The 16,627-nt window shown below is 42.5% G+C and overlaps 1 protein-coding gene across 2 annotated transcripts in view; it reads right to left on the bottom strand.

Moving 5' to 3' along the window:
* Positions 1-16,627, bottom strand: part of PIK3C2G (phosphatidylinositol-4-phosphate 3-kinase catalytic subunit type 2 gamma) — a 367,222-nt gene that overhangs the window by 187,790 nt on the left and 162,805 nt on the right. For both annotated transcript variants that reach the window (XM_063446623.1, XM_063446622.1), the window contains exons 7-10: positions 12,963-13,033; positions 12,350-12,413; positions 11,017-11,139; positions 7,989-8,013 (exon numbers count right to left, since the gene is read on the bottom strand). In XM_063446623.1, coding sequence (XP_063302693.1) covers positions 7,989-8,013; positions 11,017-11,139; positions 12,350-12,413; positions 12,963-13,033 — 283 coding nt within the window. The remainder of the gene's footprint in view (positions 1-7,988; positions 8,014-11,016; positions 11,140-12,349; positions 12,414-12,962; positions 13,034-16,627) is intronic.

The following is a 16,627-nucleotide window of genomic DNA, read 5'->3' as shown; positions in this document are numbered from 1 at the left end:
GGACGTCCGCGGCGTGGGCCGGGACGTGGCACTGGGGGCCTTGCCGGGCTCGGCTTTGTGCCCGTTGGCTGCTACGGCAGAGTACCTGGCGCGGAGGCCAGCGATGGGGGGTTCCTTGTTGGTGCATGCCGACGGATCCTCCCTCTCTCGGTTTCAGTTCACGAAAGTTTTTCGGTTGGGCTTGGGCAAGTTAGGGCTTCGTGCTGAACGATTTGGAACGCACTCGTTCCGTATTGGGGCTGCCACGGAGGCGGCTCGGTTGGGATTGGGGGACGAGGTGGTGAAGCGGATCGGGAGGTGGGAATCGGTAAGATTCCGTTCCTATGTCCGATTGGGTCTGTTGGAGTAATGAGATTGGGGACCGTTTTATGCAAAAAAAAAAAAATATTTTGGGAATAAGAGACTTGTAACTGGCTGTACTGAAATGGTTCACTGTGTTATTTGGGCTGGGGTGGGGGTCTCTGTCGGACTTCCCTCATCATTTGTTTTTTCCCCCCAGGGCGTGAGGCATGGATCGTGGGCCATTCGTTTGTCTTCTGGGCCGAGAGGAGCTGGGTTTTCCGAGAGGCCAGTTGGCAGTTCGCTGGTTTGGGTATCGGGGTTTCTGCTGGGGGGATGTTTGTGGTAAACTGTTTGGGATGCTGGCGGCGGGATACACGCCAGACTTACTGGTCCTACATATTGGGGGTAATGACCTGGGCCTTACGCCGCAACGCCGGCTGGTGAAGTGGATGAAGCAGGACATCAATAAGATGAGGGGCCTGCTTCCGGGGGTCATGTTGGTTTGGTCGGAGATTGTCCCGAGGCGCCGGTGGCGGCACGCTCGGGATCCGGTAGCTATGGATAGGTGCAGGAAGAAAGTGAATAGCTTGATGGCAAGCTTTGTGCGGAAGGTAGGGGGAGTGGTGGTAAGGCACCTTGAGCTGGAGGAAGGGTTGCCAGGATACTACCGCTCGGATGGTGTTCACCTCTCGGAGGTGGGTTTGGACCTGCTCAACTTGGGTTGGCAGGATGGTATACGGATGGCTCTGTTTCTTCGGGGTGGCGGAGCTCAGACAGCTTAAGGGGTCAAGGTCTGAGCTTGTGGCGGGACGGGGAGCCGAAGGAGAGGAAATAGGCTCCCCTGCATGAACGTGAGGTGGAATAAACAGATTGTGGTCATCGGTGGTTGAGAGGTTTCGAGTCCTGGAGGTGACTCAGAACCTGGTGGGGCAGGGGTATCCGGGTATACCCCTGCCGTGGTTAATGGATGGTTGGCACTTTGGAATGTTGGTGTATGTTTTAAATATGTTATAAATATGTATAGGTGTTATTATATGGGGGTCATTGCCTTTTGTATGGTAGCCGAAGGAACAGGATGCGAGGGGGCGGAGTATGGGGGGCAATGACCCATGTTTAATATGTTAATTTATTATTGTTATTATTATTATTATTATTATTATTATTATTATAATTATTGGTTAATAAAGCTGTGGACAAATTTCCCCATAATACTTAGTGTCTGCGTGTTATTGGGTTAGGATATGGGGGTGGTTTGTCCTGGATTCCGACTGCCCAAATGGCGACTATACACCTGCCAAGTGTTTAATATTTTTCAGCCGCGTCTATAGCTTTGCCCAGCAGCATGGAACAACCGCACACGTCTCCCATGCGTCTACCGCTGCTGGCCTTTATGTCGTGACGCAATCAAGGTTCGGAGCTCACATGGCCCGAACATTGAATTTGAGCATGCGCAGCCTCGGGCAGCCGCGGTTCGAGATAGCTGCTGGAGCAGGGATAGAGGTATAAGCCATGACACTTTATGTTTAATCCAGGCATTATGGGATAAATACTGTCCCAGGAAAATGATAACACACAGCTTGATAAAACTCAAAGTATGCAGTACTGATGGAGAAACACCCAGCAAGCCACACTCCCATTGTTTGTCTGTTGGTAAAGGAATCTATTGTAAAAGAAGGAACCTACAGAGCAAACCTACGGCCGGGCGAACAAACCTACGGCCGGGCGAACAAACCTACGGCCGGGCAAACAAACCTACGGCAGGGCGAACAAACCTACGGCAGGGCGAACAAACCTACGGCAGGGCGAACAAACCTACGGCAGGGCGAACAAACCTACGGCAGGGCGAACAAACCTACGGGAGGGCAAACAAACCTACGGCCGGGCAAACAAACCTACAGGAGGGCGAACAAACCTACGGCCGGGCGAACAAACGTAGGGCAGGGTGAACAAACCTACGGCCGGGCAAACAAACCTACGGCGGGGCGAACAAACCTACGGCCGGGCAAACAAACCTACAGCCGGGGAAATTAGGAATGTATGAAAGCATTGTCACTCTTTTACAATCTGAGAAGCTTTGCTCTAACTGAAAATATCCCGTGATAAAGACAACTAACCCTTCTCATACTCTGATGTTCTTAACACCCTTTCCCTGTGTTTTGCTGAAATCTATTAAGATTTGTTTGAGTCATGTGGCATCAATGACCTTTCTCTAATATAAATTGTAGTACAGGACGTCTCTGTTTCACAAGTAGTGTTTTAGGCTGTAAAACTGACAAACAGCTCCTTAAATTTAAATGTGTTTATCAAAGTCTCATCAAAAGAGCAATAAATTCCTTATCTTAACTGCCCACATAAGATGTTAATATTCTCCCTATTCTACCCACGCACTCTATATGCACTCTCTCCGGCTGAATTTGTCAATATAAAGTTCTTCATAGGGATCGATCTGCTTTCCCAGAATTTTCATATCCCCCACTCAATGCCAACAACCCACGTCAGGGGCAGCCTCCTTTCCCTATAAAAAAAGCATCAACCATTAGTGTCAACTTCTACCATTCAATGGCAACTTCTTCTCCTCTGTCTTTTAAAGCTTTAAACCTTCAATGCTAATATAACCCAATCTGTGCTAGCCCCATCCCCTTCAATTCCTACCTCCATCTATTGGTGCCATCCTCAACCTCTTTAATGACAGCCTCTTCTCATCAATGGAAGCTTCACCCTTTCAATGACACCATCAATGTGCACCTACCTCCATTAGTGCCAGATAATGTCTATGCCAGAGTTTCTCTTTCAATAGCAACTTCTACCCTTCATTGGAAGCCTTCAATGGCAACAGTGTGAGCCTCACCCAAAGTGCCAACCTCTATACATAAGTGCCAGCCCAGTTCCCTCAGTACCAACCTCTTCCCCATAATTTCCAAACATAGAAACATAGAATGTGACGGCAGATAAGAACCATTCGGCCCATCTAGTCTGCCCAATTTTCTAAATACTTTCATTAGTCCCTGGCCTTATCTTATAGTTAGGATAACCTTATGCCTATCCCACGCATGCTTAAACTCCTTTACTGTGTTAATCTCTACCACTTCAGCTGGGAGGCCATGCATCCACTACCCTCTCAGTAAAGTAATACTTCCTAATATTATTTTGAAACTGTGGCGAAAGTAACCTCGCCACTAGTTTTTGGAGGGGCCTGTTTGCCAGCCTCCTGCCCTGCGACTATGGCCCTAGGATGTATTGCCCTTCTAGGAACTGATTTGGGCATAATGGTGTTATGGTGTTACCCCAGATAGCTATGCCATGGAGCCCATTTGTATAACGAAAGACTATGTGAAAGACTTTGGCACCATGGCAATTAAACTGTATGTATATGATCTCAGCGCCATTCAGTAATAATGTGCGCTCAGATCTAAGCTATCTGGGGATATGTTGAATGTACCTGTTTTATGCAATAGCTGCACAGTTATATGTTGTTATGTATTTTATTGTATTTTGCTACCATGTGGCTTATGGAGTTTTGCCTCTGTCCTTGGAGATAATTGGATTACTTCCCAATTATCTCCAGGATAGAAGACTCTGTGGAACTGGTTTTGGGCAGAAAAGCCATGCTTCATTTGGTCACAAAGGACGTCGATCTAACTTTTGACCCACTGTATACTTTTAGAATTATGAATATTGTGTAAAACTGTGTATTTTCCTGACTGTGATAATTAAGTTAGACCATTGTGTTCAGTAATTATATCACAGGCAGGGGAGGATTTTGTGTGGGAGTGTCTGAGTGTATTGTACGCATTGATTGGTTGTTCTGCAAAACCCTGTGGGCAGTACTATGTGTGTAAAATGTGAATAAAAGAGGCTGTATGTGCCAGTACAGACAGTTCTTCTTCACCCTCAATCTAGAGTCCTGTCTCTTATTGGGGGAATTGCTATATCACTACAAGGGATTGCTGTGCTCTGCATACTCCCTTAGCTAATCACTACTAAGCTCTTTTAAGAGCTTGTTCCTGCTTCACTCTCTTGGAGGAGAGGTTCACCCACTGGAACCTGGAGCCTTGTCGTAGGTCCAGGGTTGGTAGAAGACAGCGAGACCCCAACCAAGCTGCGGCGGTTCATGGGGTCTACGGTGGTTGTGGTGTCTGGCAGAGTGCTTGGAGCCCTCTGTAAGCACTAGGAGCATCCTTCAATGGAGGTACCCAGTCGGGGTGCCAGGTGATCCGTTACAAAAACCTTTGCCCCTCTAATTTAAGACTATGTCCTCTTGTTGTGGTAGTTTTTCTTCTTTTAAATATAGCCTCTTCCTTTACTGTGTTGATTCCCTTTATGTATTTAAATGTTTCTATCATATCCCCCTGTCTTGTCTTTCCTCCAGGCTATACATGTTAAGATCCTTTAACCTTTCCTGGTAAGTTTTATCCTGCAATCCATGAACCAGTTTAGTAGCCCTTCTCTGAACTCTCGCTAAAGTATCAATATCCTTCTGGAGATATGGTCACCAGTACTGCGTACAATACTCCAAGTGTTCTGTACAATGGCATGAGCACTTCCCTCTTTCTACTGCTAATACCTCTCCCTATACAACCAAGCATTCTGCTAGCATCTCCTGCTGCCCTATCACAATGTCTGCCTACCGTTAAGTCATCAGAAATAATCCCCCCTAAATCCCTTTCCTCAGATGTTGAGGTTAGGACTCTATCAAATATTCTGTACTCTGCCCTTGGGTTTTTACGTCCAAGATGCATTATCTTGCATTTATCCACATTAAATGTCAGTTGCCACAACTCTGACCATTTTTCTAGTTTACCTAAATCATTTGCCATTTGGCATATCCCTCCTGGAACATCAACCCTGTTACAAATCTTAGTATCATCAGCAAAAAGACATACCTTACCATCAAGACCTTCTGCAATATCACTAATAAAAATATTAAAGAGAATGGGTTCAAGTACAGATCCCTGAGGTACCCCACTGGTGACAAGCCCATGCTTCGAATATACTCCATTGACTACAACCCTCTGTTGCCTGTCACTCAGCCATTGCCTTACCCATTCAACAATATTGGAATCCAAACTTAAAGATTGCAGTTTATTGATAAGCCTTCTATGTGCAACAGTGTCAAAAGCCTTACTGAAATCTAGGTAAGCAATGTCTACTGCACCACCCTGATCTATAATTTTAGTTACCCAATCAAAACAATCAATAAGATTAGTTTGACATGATCTCCCCGAAGTAAACCCAAGTTGTCTCTGATCTTGAAATCCATGTGATTTTAGATGTTCAACAATCCTGTCCTTTAACATGGTTTCCATTACTTTCCCCAATACGGAAGTAAGGCTTACTGGCCTATAGTTGCCCGACTCCTCCCTATTACCTTTCTTGTGAATGGGCACAACATTCGCCAACTTCCAATCTTCTGGGACTACTCCTGTTATCAATGATTGGTTAAATAAATCTGTTAATGGTTTTGCTAGTACACCACTAAGCTCTTTTAATAGCTTTGGGTGTATTACATCAGGTCCCATTGACTTATGTGTCTTTACTTTTGACAGTTGAATTAGAACCTCTTCCTCTGTAACTCACGTGTAATAAATGACTAATGTGTCCTTTTTCCTAACTGAGGCCCCTTTTCTTGATTTTCATCTGTAAATACTGAACAAAAATATTCTTAGAGGCAGTAAGCTAGACCTTTATCCTCTTCTACATACCTTCCTTCTTTTGTTTTTAATCTAACTAATCATTGTTTTACATTCCTTTTAAAATATATGTATCTAAGAAATGTTTTGTCCCCCTTTTTTACTGACTGTGCTATTTTCTCTTCTGTGTGTGATTTGAAAGCTCTTATAAGTTGCTTAGCCTCTTTCTGCCTAATCTTATAGATCATGCTGTCTTCCTCACTCTGCTTTTTTTTATAATTACTAAATGCTAACTTTTTGCTTTTTACTATTTTGGCCACATCTGCGGAGTACCACAGTGGTTTCTTTAATTTTTTGCTTTTACTGACAAGCCTAATGGAATTTCTGCTGCCTTCAGCAGTGCAACTTTTAAATAATCCCATTTATCTTGGACTGCATTTAAATTGCTCCAGTCTGATAATGACTCCTTTACACATATTCTAATTATAGAAAAGTCTGTTTTTTTAAAGTCTAAAACTTTTGTTTTTGTGTGGTGTGACTGTTCTTATATTTAAGCACACTGACTGATGATCACTGGATCCTAAACTTTCACCTACAGTAATATGATACCAAATCTCCATTTGTTAACACTAAATCTAGTATGGCCTCCTTACAAGTTGGCTCCTCAATTACTTGTTTTAGAGACAATCCCAGAAAGGGGTTTAGAATATGCGTGCTCCTGGCACAAGCAGCTATTTTGGTTTTCCTGTTCACATGAGGAAGATTGAGGAAGATTAAAGTTACCCATGATGATAACTTCCCACTTCATTGTCATTGTGCGATTTCCTCAACTAGTAGATCTAACTCTTCTATTTGTCCTAAGGGCCTATAAATCACACCTGCACAAGTTACTGTGTGATTACCAAATTCTAACGTAACCCAAACGGACTCTATGTTCACCTCACTAACTTTTATTAGGCTAGATTTTATGCTATCCTTCACATACAGGGCCACACCTCCCCCTTTCTTGCCTTCCCTATCTTTTCTATATAAAGAGTACCCTGGTATTGCTATGTCCCAGTCATTTTTCTCATTATACCATGTCTCAGTAAAAGCGACTAAATCTACATTATTAGTTGCCTTTATTGCCACAAGTTCATGGATCGTATTCCCTAAACTGCGAGCATTTGCAGACATGACTCTAAGCTTATCATTTTTAACACCCTTGCTACAGGCACCTTCTGTCCTTGTTTTGGGGAACATATCCAAAAATCACCTAGATCGGTTCAGGGGTTCAGGAATTTCCTGGAAGTCATTTATTTGACCGACCGCAGGCATGGTCCCATAGTCGAAAATAGTTCCATAGAATCACGGCTAAGTGCCGCTGGAGGACCGACCGGGAACCGCAAAGTTTTCATGCCGAAAATAGTTCCAAGGTATTCACCACTAAGTCCCCCTGAAGTCTATTGTCCCCCCGAACCATATAATCCCAGAGCCTGTTTATAGTATTTTAGCCAGGTCTATTGCAGGGGCCATAGTCACAAGGTAGGAGGCTGGCAAACATGCCCCTCCAAAAAACAGTGGTGAGGTTACTTTCGCCACAGTCCCGAATAAGCTTCCCCAATTTACCATCATCATTTCAATGTCAATCTCTCTGCCCACCAATGCCATGCTCTGCCAACCAATCCATTATTTCCAAACCACTTCCACAATTTTAGCCTGACCATTTTGATGCCATCCTATGTCCACCAATGCCACCCTCTTCCCACTCAGTGTCCAGCCACCATTGTAGTGTACATCCTTTTTCCAATCTTTCCCTTGGTTTATCTGAATCCTTCTTAGTGCAGGTTGTGAACCGCGGAGCGATTGATCACACCAACCCCAAACTCTGAACTAAATAGGAATGTGCAGTGTGGCTCGGAGAGGCGGTATATCAGGTGTATTGGTAATCTTATCAGTCATAGCCAAATATGGAAAGGAAGGAATTATTTATACCCAGCACTGAGATTTACAAACACCTGGGTCACAGAACCCATATCTCTGGACCTCTGATTTAAAAAAAGAAAACATTCCTCGTTCTTAATAAAATACACTTACCCTGTGAATGGGGTGAAGTCCAGGTCTATAAAAGATTAAGAAGAATTTCATTAAACATAACATTGGCAAGTAGTATACAGTTACAATTATTGACATAACTCCAACATTCTGCAGCATTGTACAATAGGTAAAACAAGCAATTCTAACAAAATAAGTTTAAATAACGGGAACAGTAGGTGAGGAGGGAGCAGCCCAAACAAGCTCACGGTATAAATAACCTATTTATTAAACATTTCTCAGATTATCTGCCAGTCCAAATGTTTGTTTAATTTATCCAGCTGCGTGAAATGCTAAATCCTCAGCAATTCTAGATTAAATTGACTTAAATGGGGAGATTCTCCTGATGAATGTGAATGTCTTAGCAAGCAGAGACGGCTTCTGGGGGCATCGCAGAATTTCTAACATTATAGTTTTTAAAACGTGTTAATAGTGGGTTTTATTTTCAAATTGCTGTGAATTATAATCAAATGGTTTCATTTACTAGAGACTTTTTTCGCGCTGTAAAATGACAGTGGAAAAGCTATTTACTAAATGGCGACATTTTGCTGTGATACAAAATCATGGAGTGCGTGAGCTCCATAGAAAACGACAGAAATCAGATATTTACTGTTCATTAAAATAACTTAATGGGATCAAGAGATTAAAAAATTCCTTTCTATTACCGTGAGACCAGACGGCGATGCCAGAGCTGCGCAATGCTCTGCTTGTTTCCCCACGTTGTAGTTATAGTTAAAATAAAATGATAATTACTGGCCTACCCTTTATATGCTCAGTGTGTAGTAAGAGCGACATTACCAGCTCTCATCATTAATAAAAATAAATAATAGAAATACATTGAGTGTCTCCGGACACTAATATCTGCACAGATCTGACGGTGGAACGGGCGCTGCTCTCTCTCCACCCAACGGGTGGTGGGCTGGGGCGTAAAATTAAATAGGGTCCAGGAGAATAGAACCACAAAGCCCCATATAGAGGTCAGGGGATAGACAGGAGTTTCCTCTCTCCCTCCCTTATACTAATAATTGTGTAAGGGGGATAGGACAAAAAATATGTGAATGTTATGCTTATGTAGAAAAATATTATAGGAGGCATTCGTGCTGCGATCATTCTGTAATAATGCCGTATCGACACCGGCCAGTTCAGATAAGCCAAGTGTGCTGCGCAGTGCGTTAAAATCAACGCCAATCTACATTATCGCGCACTTTTATTGGATAATAGTGTTTATTTGGAAAAATACGATTTTTTTGTTTATTCTGTTTACTAGGGATTCTCAATCTGGGTTAAGATTTAACAATTGTATCTTTTTCCCTGAACTCCGTATATATGTTTCTTTAATTACATTATTTGCTTGACATCTCGCATTTATTGTTTTCATTTACTTTTTATTTCCTTTTTTGGATTTTCATTCTTTTCAGCTTTCCTCTGTGGTTTCCTAGGAAACTATCAATATATAAATCTGAATATTTTGAAGTTCTCTAATCTCTCACAGCGCTTGGCTGCCGAGCCGCCGACAGACATGTTTACACAGCAGCGAAGATTCACAAGTACATTCCTGACAAACGTGCAGCTTGTGGGTAATGCAATTTTCACTCCCTGTAAACTGCTGGGGAATATTTCAGCAACCTAACATTTACTTGTAGTAACCCACGTTTTTACAATACAATTCTTATGAAGATGAGTAAAACCTATTTTAATCTATCTAGGCATGGAGCGGAAGATGCGGGAAGGGTCTATTCTACGGCCATCTTGTTTATTCAAGACCTGCGTGAGTGGGAGTTTGGAAGATCACCGTAAACCACTATATATGTCTGCCACGTGCCACAAATAATTCCTACCTTTACAAGAACATTTTCATTATTACCAAACGGACCATTTCTGTGACTGAAAACGACTCTGGCAGGACTAGGAGGTTGTAATGTTTCATTGGTACAGCCCTGGGGCGACGTGAGGTGCCCTCTATCCCCACGGACAATGGTCTTTAACTTCTGACATTATCCCAGAATGATGGTTATTAGTGCCACCCCTGATGGCAGCATTAAAAATAACACTGGAATTATTATTTATAAAGTCAATGTCTCGTTGTTTAATGAACCATTTTTAAAACAACCACTTTTACATCCTATGAACCATCATTAAATTATAATTTAGCACCGGTGAGGTTTTATACACGTAACATGGGAACTGCATAAAACTCCTCTTTAAGTAAAATTTAAGTGAGATAAAATGTCTGTTACGAGACACATTTCTCCCTGGCTCTCCCTGATTGGATGTGAGTCTGATGCTGCTCTCACACTGAAATAGTTAATACCGTGTGAGGGGGTGGGGGTGGCTGGTACTGTTTTCCCAGCTCAGAGCTGCTCCCAGCGTCCGTTCCGTTCTCAGAGCCTTATATGAACTTTCTGACAGTCTGTGCGAGTCCCACATGATAATATTTCACTGTATAAACTGTCTGAGATTTCGGGTTATAGCTTTATGGCATAAGGTGAACTTTACTCAATGGACAGAAATAAAATGGCGGTTAACGGCGGGAAGCAGCATTAGACCCAGCTTGGGCATTAGAAACAGACTGAGAGCAGACAGGACGCCATAACAGCATGCAAGGCACGATGGAATCTCTACGGATATTAATCCATGAGAAATGAGATCTGACTGCATCCTGTCATTCCCGCATATCCCTCTCTGCGTCCCTTTTGTTAAAACATTTTACTTTGCAGAATCAAACAGATAATTAGCCCTCAGCACTTCGCTCTGGAAAAATGAACTAACGATGACCTTTCAAATTCACATGCAAAGCCTGAAATCAGCAAAACTCAGCCAGACGCCAAGCTTCGGCAACGCAATGTGAACTTAAAGGGACACTGCAAGAAAAACATGGCAGCCGGGCCAATCCACAACACGGCAGCAGATTATTTAATGCAAACAAGCTGTTACAAAAGACAATGAGTTATTATTGTATGGCGATGCACAGAATAAAGGGGTCATATTCCATTTAAACTATTGACATCCCAAAGGAGTAAAGGCTTCTTACCGGTGTGGCTGGAAGATTCATCGATAGCAGTGACGTTAGCGCATTCTTTATCGCCTTGGTTTCGACAGAACGAAGAAGATAACAGATTTCTTTCACCGCTTCCAGCAGATTGTGGACACTTAACTGTTAATAAAACAGACGGGAAACCGAGAATTGATTTGTGAATATGATGACGATACGCATGCGACTGTATTAATTAGGGCGCTCATTTAGATTAAGCCCCTTACAATAATGAACAGCAAATTTTGGTGAGGGAATTATAAAATAATGTGGATTTCTCGCTCTTTAAATTCAGATTGTAGCAGATTTGGCAAAACTTGACAACATTCAAATCGAGAACAAAGTGCACTTAAATGTTATAATATATGCATAGGCGTGCGCAGAATATTGTATAAGGATGTGCACCCTAAAGCACAAACACACACGCTGTGTATATACATACACACACACATATACTGCTGTGTGTGTGTGTGTGAGGGTTCTGTGTGTGTGTGTGTGTGTAGGTGCTGTGTGTGTAGGCGCTGTGTGTGTGTGCAGGCGCTGTGTGTGTGAGAGCGCTGTGTGTGTAAGGGTGCTGTGTGTGTGAGGGCGCTGTGTGTGTGAGGGTGCTGTGTGTGTAAGGGCGATGTGTGTGTGTGTAAGGGTGCTGTATGCGTGCATAAGGGTGATGTATGTGTGTGTAAGGGTGCTGTATGTGTGTGTAAGGGTGATGCATGTGTGTGTAATGGTGCTGTATGTGTGTGGGTGATGTTAGTGTGTGTGTGTGTCTGTATATATGTAAGGGTGCTGTGTATGTTAGGGTGCTGCTAGTGTGTGTGTGTGATGGTGCTGTGTGTGTAAGGGTGCTGTTAATGTGTGCTGTGTGTGTATATGTAAGGGTGCTGTGTGTGTAAGCGTGCTGTTAGTGTGAGGGTGCTGTTAGTGTGTGTGTGTGCTGTGTGTGTAAGGGTGATGTATGTGTGTGTGTTTGCTGTTTGTGTGTAATGTGTGGGGTGGGGGGGCCGTTTAGTTAATATCCCACCTCCCTTCTTACCTTATGTAGGGAGGGGGGACTGTGCTGCTGCCATCCCTGGTGGTCCAGTGGAGAGTGAACTCTAACCTGCGGGGCTAGAGTTCACTCTCGCGAGATCTGAGCATTGCCTTGGTAACCACGGCAACGCTCCGACCTCGCAAGAGGAACCCGGCGGAGCTGCTGATCTCCCTCACCAGCCCACGGAGGGAGGCACACCCGGCACGCCCTGTGCGCACGCCTATGAATATATGTAATATCGTAAAATTTTACCAGTGTGTTTACGTTTTGCCATCTGTTATTTCATGGATATTGAAATGTTACCTGATTGCGCAGCAAGCATTCAGCGTAGTGTCCATATTGTCCGACGGCATTGGCAATTCTCTCCCTAGATAATATTCAAAAAAGTATATTTTAGAATTCTATTTTCAGATAAAAATGACATACTTTTTATAAGAAGGCATGCTTTATGTACCCGGGACACTCTGACTTTTATAAATCATTACCATTACTTTTTTTTCCAAACAAACTTTTTTTCATACATTTTTCTTATTTGGTCAAAATATCTCATAATTAGTTGGAAACATTTCCCCCCAGAAATCTTTCCAGCAATTCTTCCAGATGAGCATGTTGGGATGAAAAATTATAATTATGGGATTTATCACTCAAGTGAAAAATGCCAGGAATTGGGAACCAATTCAAAGTGAATTTAAAATTTAAAGAAAACTAAAATAGCCGAACTGGGAAAGTTCTCAGTCCACTATGCCTTTAGAGCATCTACTTTGGCCTTGAGATTCAGTTTGAATTCCTGATAATTCTCACCATCTAGTGAATAACCCTACTCGTTTTTTGCAATTTTCAGTCATTCTCCATTAGTTTAAACCGTTTGCCTTCGTCACCGTCATTTGTCGCTAGATGTAAATCCCCCATTGCTTACTTGCTCTGCTTCCAGTAGTGCGCATGTTCGAGGTGTTCGCTGAGGTCTAGCTCAAGTTGATCGTCTTCCGACTGAAAGAAAGGAGCAGAAATTGAGTGGTGAGGACGTCATCATGGGGCTGCAAGAAATGCGTTGGTTTTTGTTTTTCTATGTGTTATGTTTGACCTCCTGCTTTTAGCACTTTGCATTTCCATGGATTGGAGGCTGCAGTGCAGTTTGATCATTTTAAAGATTCATTTCCATAGCCAGAACCCAACAGTATTCCTGAGAGTGATCACAGGACCAGGGACACACTGTGAAATGGATGCGTTGGCATGTCACAGAAACATCGGCAAATTGACATAAGGCCACAAACACTGGCTGTACACAGCACGTTTTGGTCTAATTTCAACTGATTGGGTGTTGGACGAATTTCCCAAACGTTGAGCCAAAATTCACCTGAATTATAGATTAGAGTCACGTGAGGCGTCTCTTAGATGTGGCACTGCAATAGTTAGTCATAGTTTGGCGCGATTCACCCGCAGCACCAAAAAAGGGATGAATGATGGTAAAAAGTGATGTGGTAAGGGGACAGTCACTAAATGTTGATTTTATACAAAGATTAAATGAAAAGTGAACAATATAATAAATATTGAATTTTCCCTCTATTGTTGACTTTATCTCCATTCATCTGTGAACCAAACGGCAGGAAAGTGATTTCATAATATATATAGAATATTATATTATTAATATATTTTTAGCATACTGAATGGCCCATATTCACACCTTTTTGTTTTTCTGATTTGTTTTTTTAAATGGGAATCTTTGTTTCAAAATTCTGCTGAGCAAAACCAATATTTGGTAAAAATTTCTACTTTCAGGAAAAATCGTTAAGCTGAGTCCAATTTTCTCATTGTGCCAAGTCTGCTAGTCACAGCAAGTGGACAAACACTGATTGATAGGTGGAAATGTTGTATTTAAAGGTTACTAACAGGGGAAATTTCACAACCATAATGGCACATGGCACAACAGGGACACAGAATCAAGCTATTGTGTGGGCACTCGCACGTACAACATTGCATCACATTCAGCTGCCTCAGCAAACACCATAGTGAAACAGCAACCTTGTAACTACACAAGGGAAACCTGAAAACGTATATTTTAATAAAGATTTTATATTAAAAAATATATTTTTTCATCTGAAAAACAAAAAACAAAACAGAAAATAAGGAAAATCAATAAAAAGTGAGAGGAGGTTAACAAATGAGTTAGATTGTCATTGTCTAATGCAAGACACTTCTAGATAAAACTTAAAGGAACACTATAGTCACCTAAATTACTTTGATACCGGAGAAACTGACGGAAGCCAAGCACAGAGAGATGGACACAGGTTTCTTCAGGAAGGAAGAGATTCTTTATTGGATCACCGATCGGGACTCAGAGGGACTAGCGTCACCAAAATACCACAAGTTCTGAGCCCCGGACAATAGTGCAGGCTCCTTATATAGGCATATAACTCCTCCCATATTAAGCTCCACCCGCACATTCTCTTAACCAATCAACACAAATAAGAATTAACTTCCTGTTTGACCGCATGGCTTGTCCAGCATAATGGAGGAGGGGAATACTATATCCTGTATTCTTGCACATGCTCCGTACACTACTGATCGTATCTTGCCTCGTGCAACCAACTGATCGATACGTCAGCATATGCACGTACACATGCCACGTGGTAATCTCGGCCTACTAAATTTATTTTTACCGAGATTCCACCACATTCCCCCCTTTGATGCCTCTTGATATTTTACAATTACTTGAGGCATCACATAACCTTAGTTTTGCTTACACCGCAAGTTACCTTGAACCAGACCAGACTTATCTTATGATGTGAATCTTCAACATTCATCTTCCTGCATTGGTTCTCCTTGATCTAGAGCCTTATACTTATATATCGCCATTATCTGTGCAGCAGCCTTCCTCTCTGCTATACTTCCTATCAGGCTTTGCACAGACCTAACTACTAAGGGTATAAGACACGGTAGGAGTAGACACAACAGTAAAATCAGTAGGACTCCACCTACCACTGCCTTAAGCCCTCCAAACCACTCATACCAGCTACCAAACCAACTACTTGGATTGTACCCTTTCCATACCTGAGTAGGCACATGTGCTAGTTTAACCATATGGCTAGTAAGCTCCGCTATTGCTTGCCCTTCGTCGTCTATTTGAAGACAGCAATTGCTTAGGTTAAACTTCCCACATACACCTCCCTCTACTGCCAAAAGGTAATCCAAGGCTAATCTATTCTGGTATACTGCTGTCCTCATCCTGGTATTATGTTTCACTAGGAGATTGAGCGCTTGTGATGTTTCATTAGTGATAATCTCAACCACCGCCTGTAACCTTATAATACGGTTGAGCATATAAATAGGGGTTCTATAACCAAAGGTACCATCTTCTGCCCACGTGGCTGGCCCATAATAATCTATGATACGCTGGGGAAGCCATTCATTATCTTCCCAGGTGCCTATCTCTAAGGGTCCCCTTTTCTTCCTATGATTCACATCATACACTTTAACACCTAAAGTCTCACCTGTTTCAATCGGTAACAAGAAGAAGGATGGTTTGAGCATACCCAACACACATGCCCCTTCCCAGTCCTGTGGCAACTCCGAATAGGCTTTCTTACCACAGATCCAGTACAAATTTGCTGGGGCTCTCCAGGTAGATGTGATGGATAAATCAAACCACACATCCTTTAAACTGGCATATCTAGCAAACGGGTTAGATGGTTCTGAGACATTTGAAGCCGACCACCAAGTTGTATTCTTTGTATCATCATCATAAGCTTTTTGCCCTAGACAAGTTAATTCTCCTACAGAAGTATTATACATTATTCCTTTCCTTGCTATGCAAACATAACCTATGATGGAGGTCTTTAATCTCCACTCAGATTTACCTCTAACACTCAAATGATAATCGGCTTGTGCAGATATTAGTTGGTCAACTGCCTCAGAACCGGACATTACCTCCTTTGCTTCCCAAGGCCATTGGTCTCCCATGTTAGTACCTCCACACACATAGCAGTTGGTAACATTAAGACTACCGGCAATACTTTCAGCTAGGTCAATGAACAGGTTCTTAGCGCTATGGGGGATCTTATTATCTATACTCATCTCTTCATAAAAGGAATGGTATACTTGATGAGTCTGGGAGGATACCGTATCAGTCTCTATTCCTATAAACAATAATGTCCCAGGATCTAAACCCGTCCCGTATATCTGAAACCCAAATAAATTTCCATATTTGTCTAAGAACTTGTCGGGGTTATTTATAAGTATATGGACTGGGTTGCATTCCATAGACTTACAATAAGGGCTAGTTGGTAACTTAGTCACTATCATGTCTTTGTCTACTGTCTGTCCCCAAGTCGCCCACCCCACACAAGACCAATATGGGCAAAAGTTATAGTCTTTATTTGGGCATCTAGGACTCACATATTTACTTTTACTACTGGGACAAATATATTTATCGTTAGATCCATACGTCCTCTCCCATCTAAGATCCCCACATACATTCCACGGCTTTCTACCACTTGATATCGCCTTACATGCATCAAATAGCAGAACACCCGAAGAATATACGGATTCTAACACCGTCTTATTAATTAGGGTCCCCTGAGGATC

Source organism: Pelobates fuscus, chromosome 3 (assembly GCF_036172605.1).
Source record: "Pelobates fuscus isolate aPelFus1 chromosome 3, aPelFus1.pri, whole genome shotgun sequence".
NCBI lineage: Eukaryota > Metazoa > Chordata > Amphibia > Anura > Pelobatidae > Pelobates > Pelobates fuscus.
Note: the sequence above shows the minus strand (reverse complement) of the source record. Positions and strands in the feature narration are given on the sequence as shown.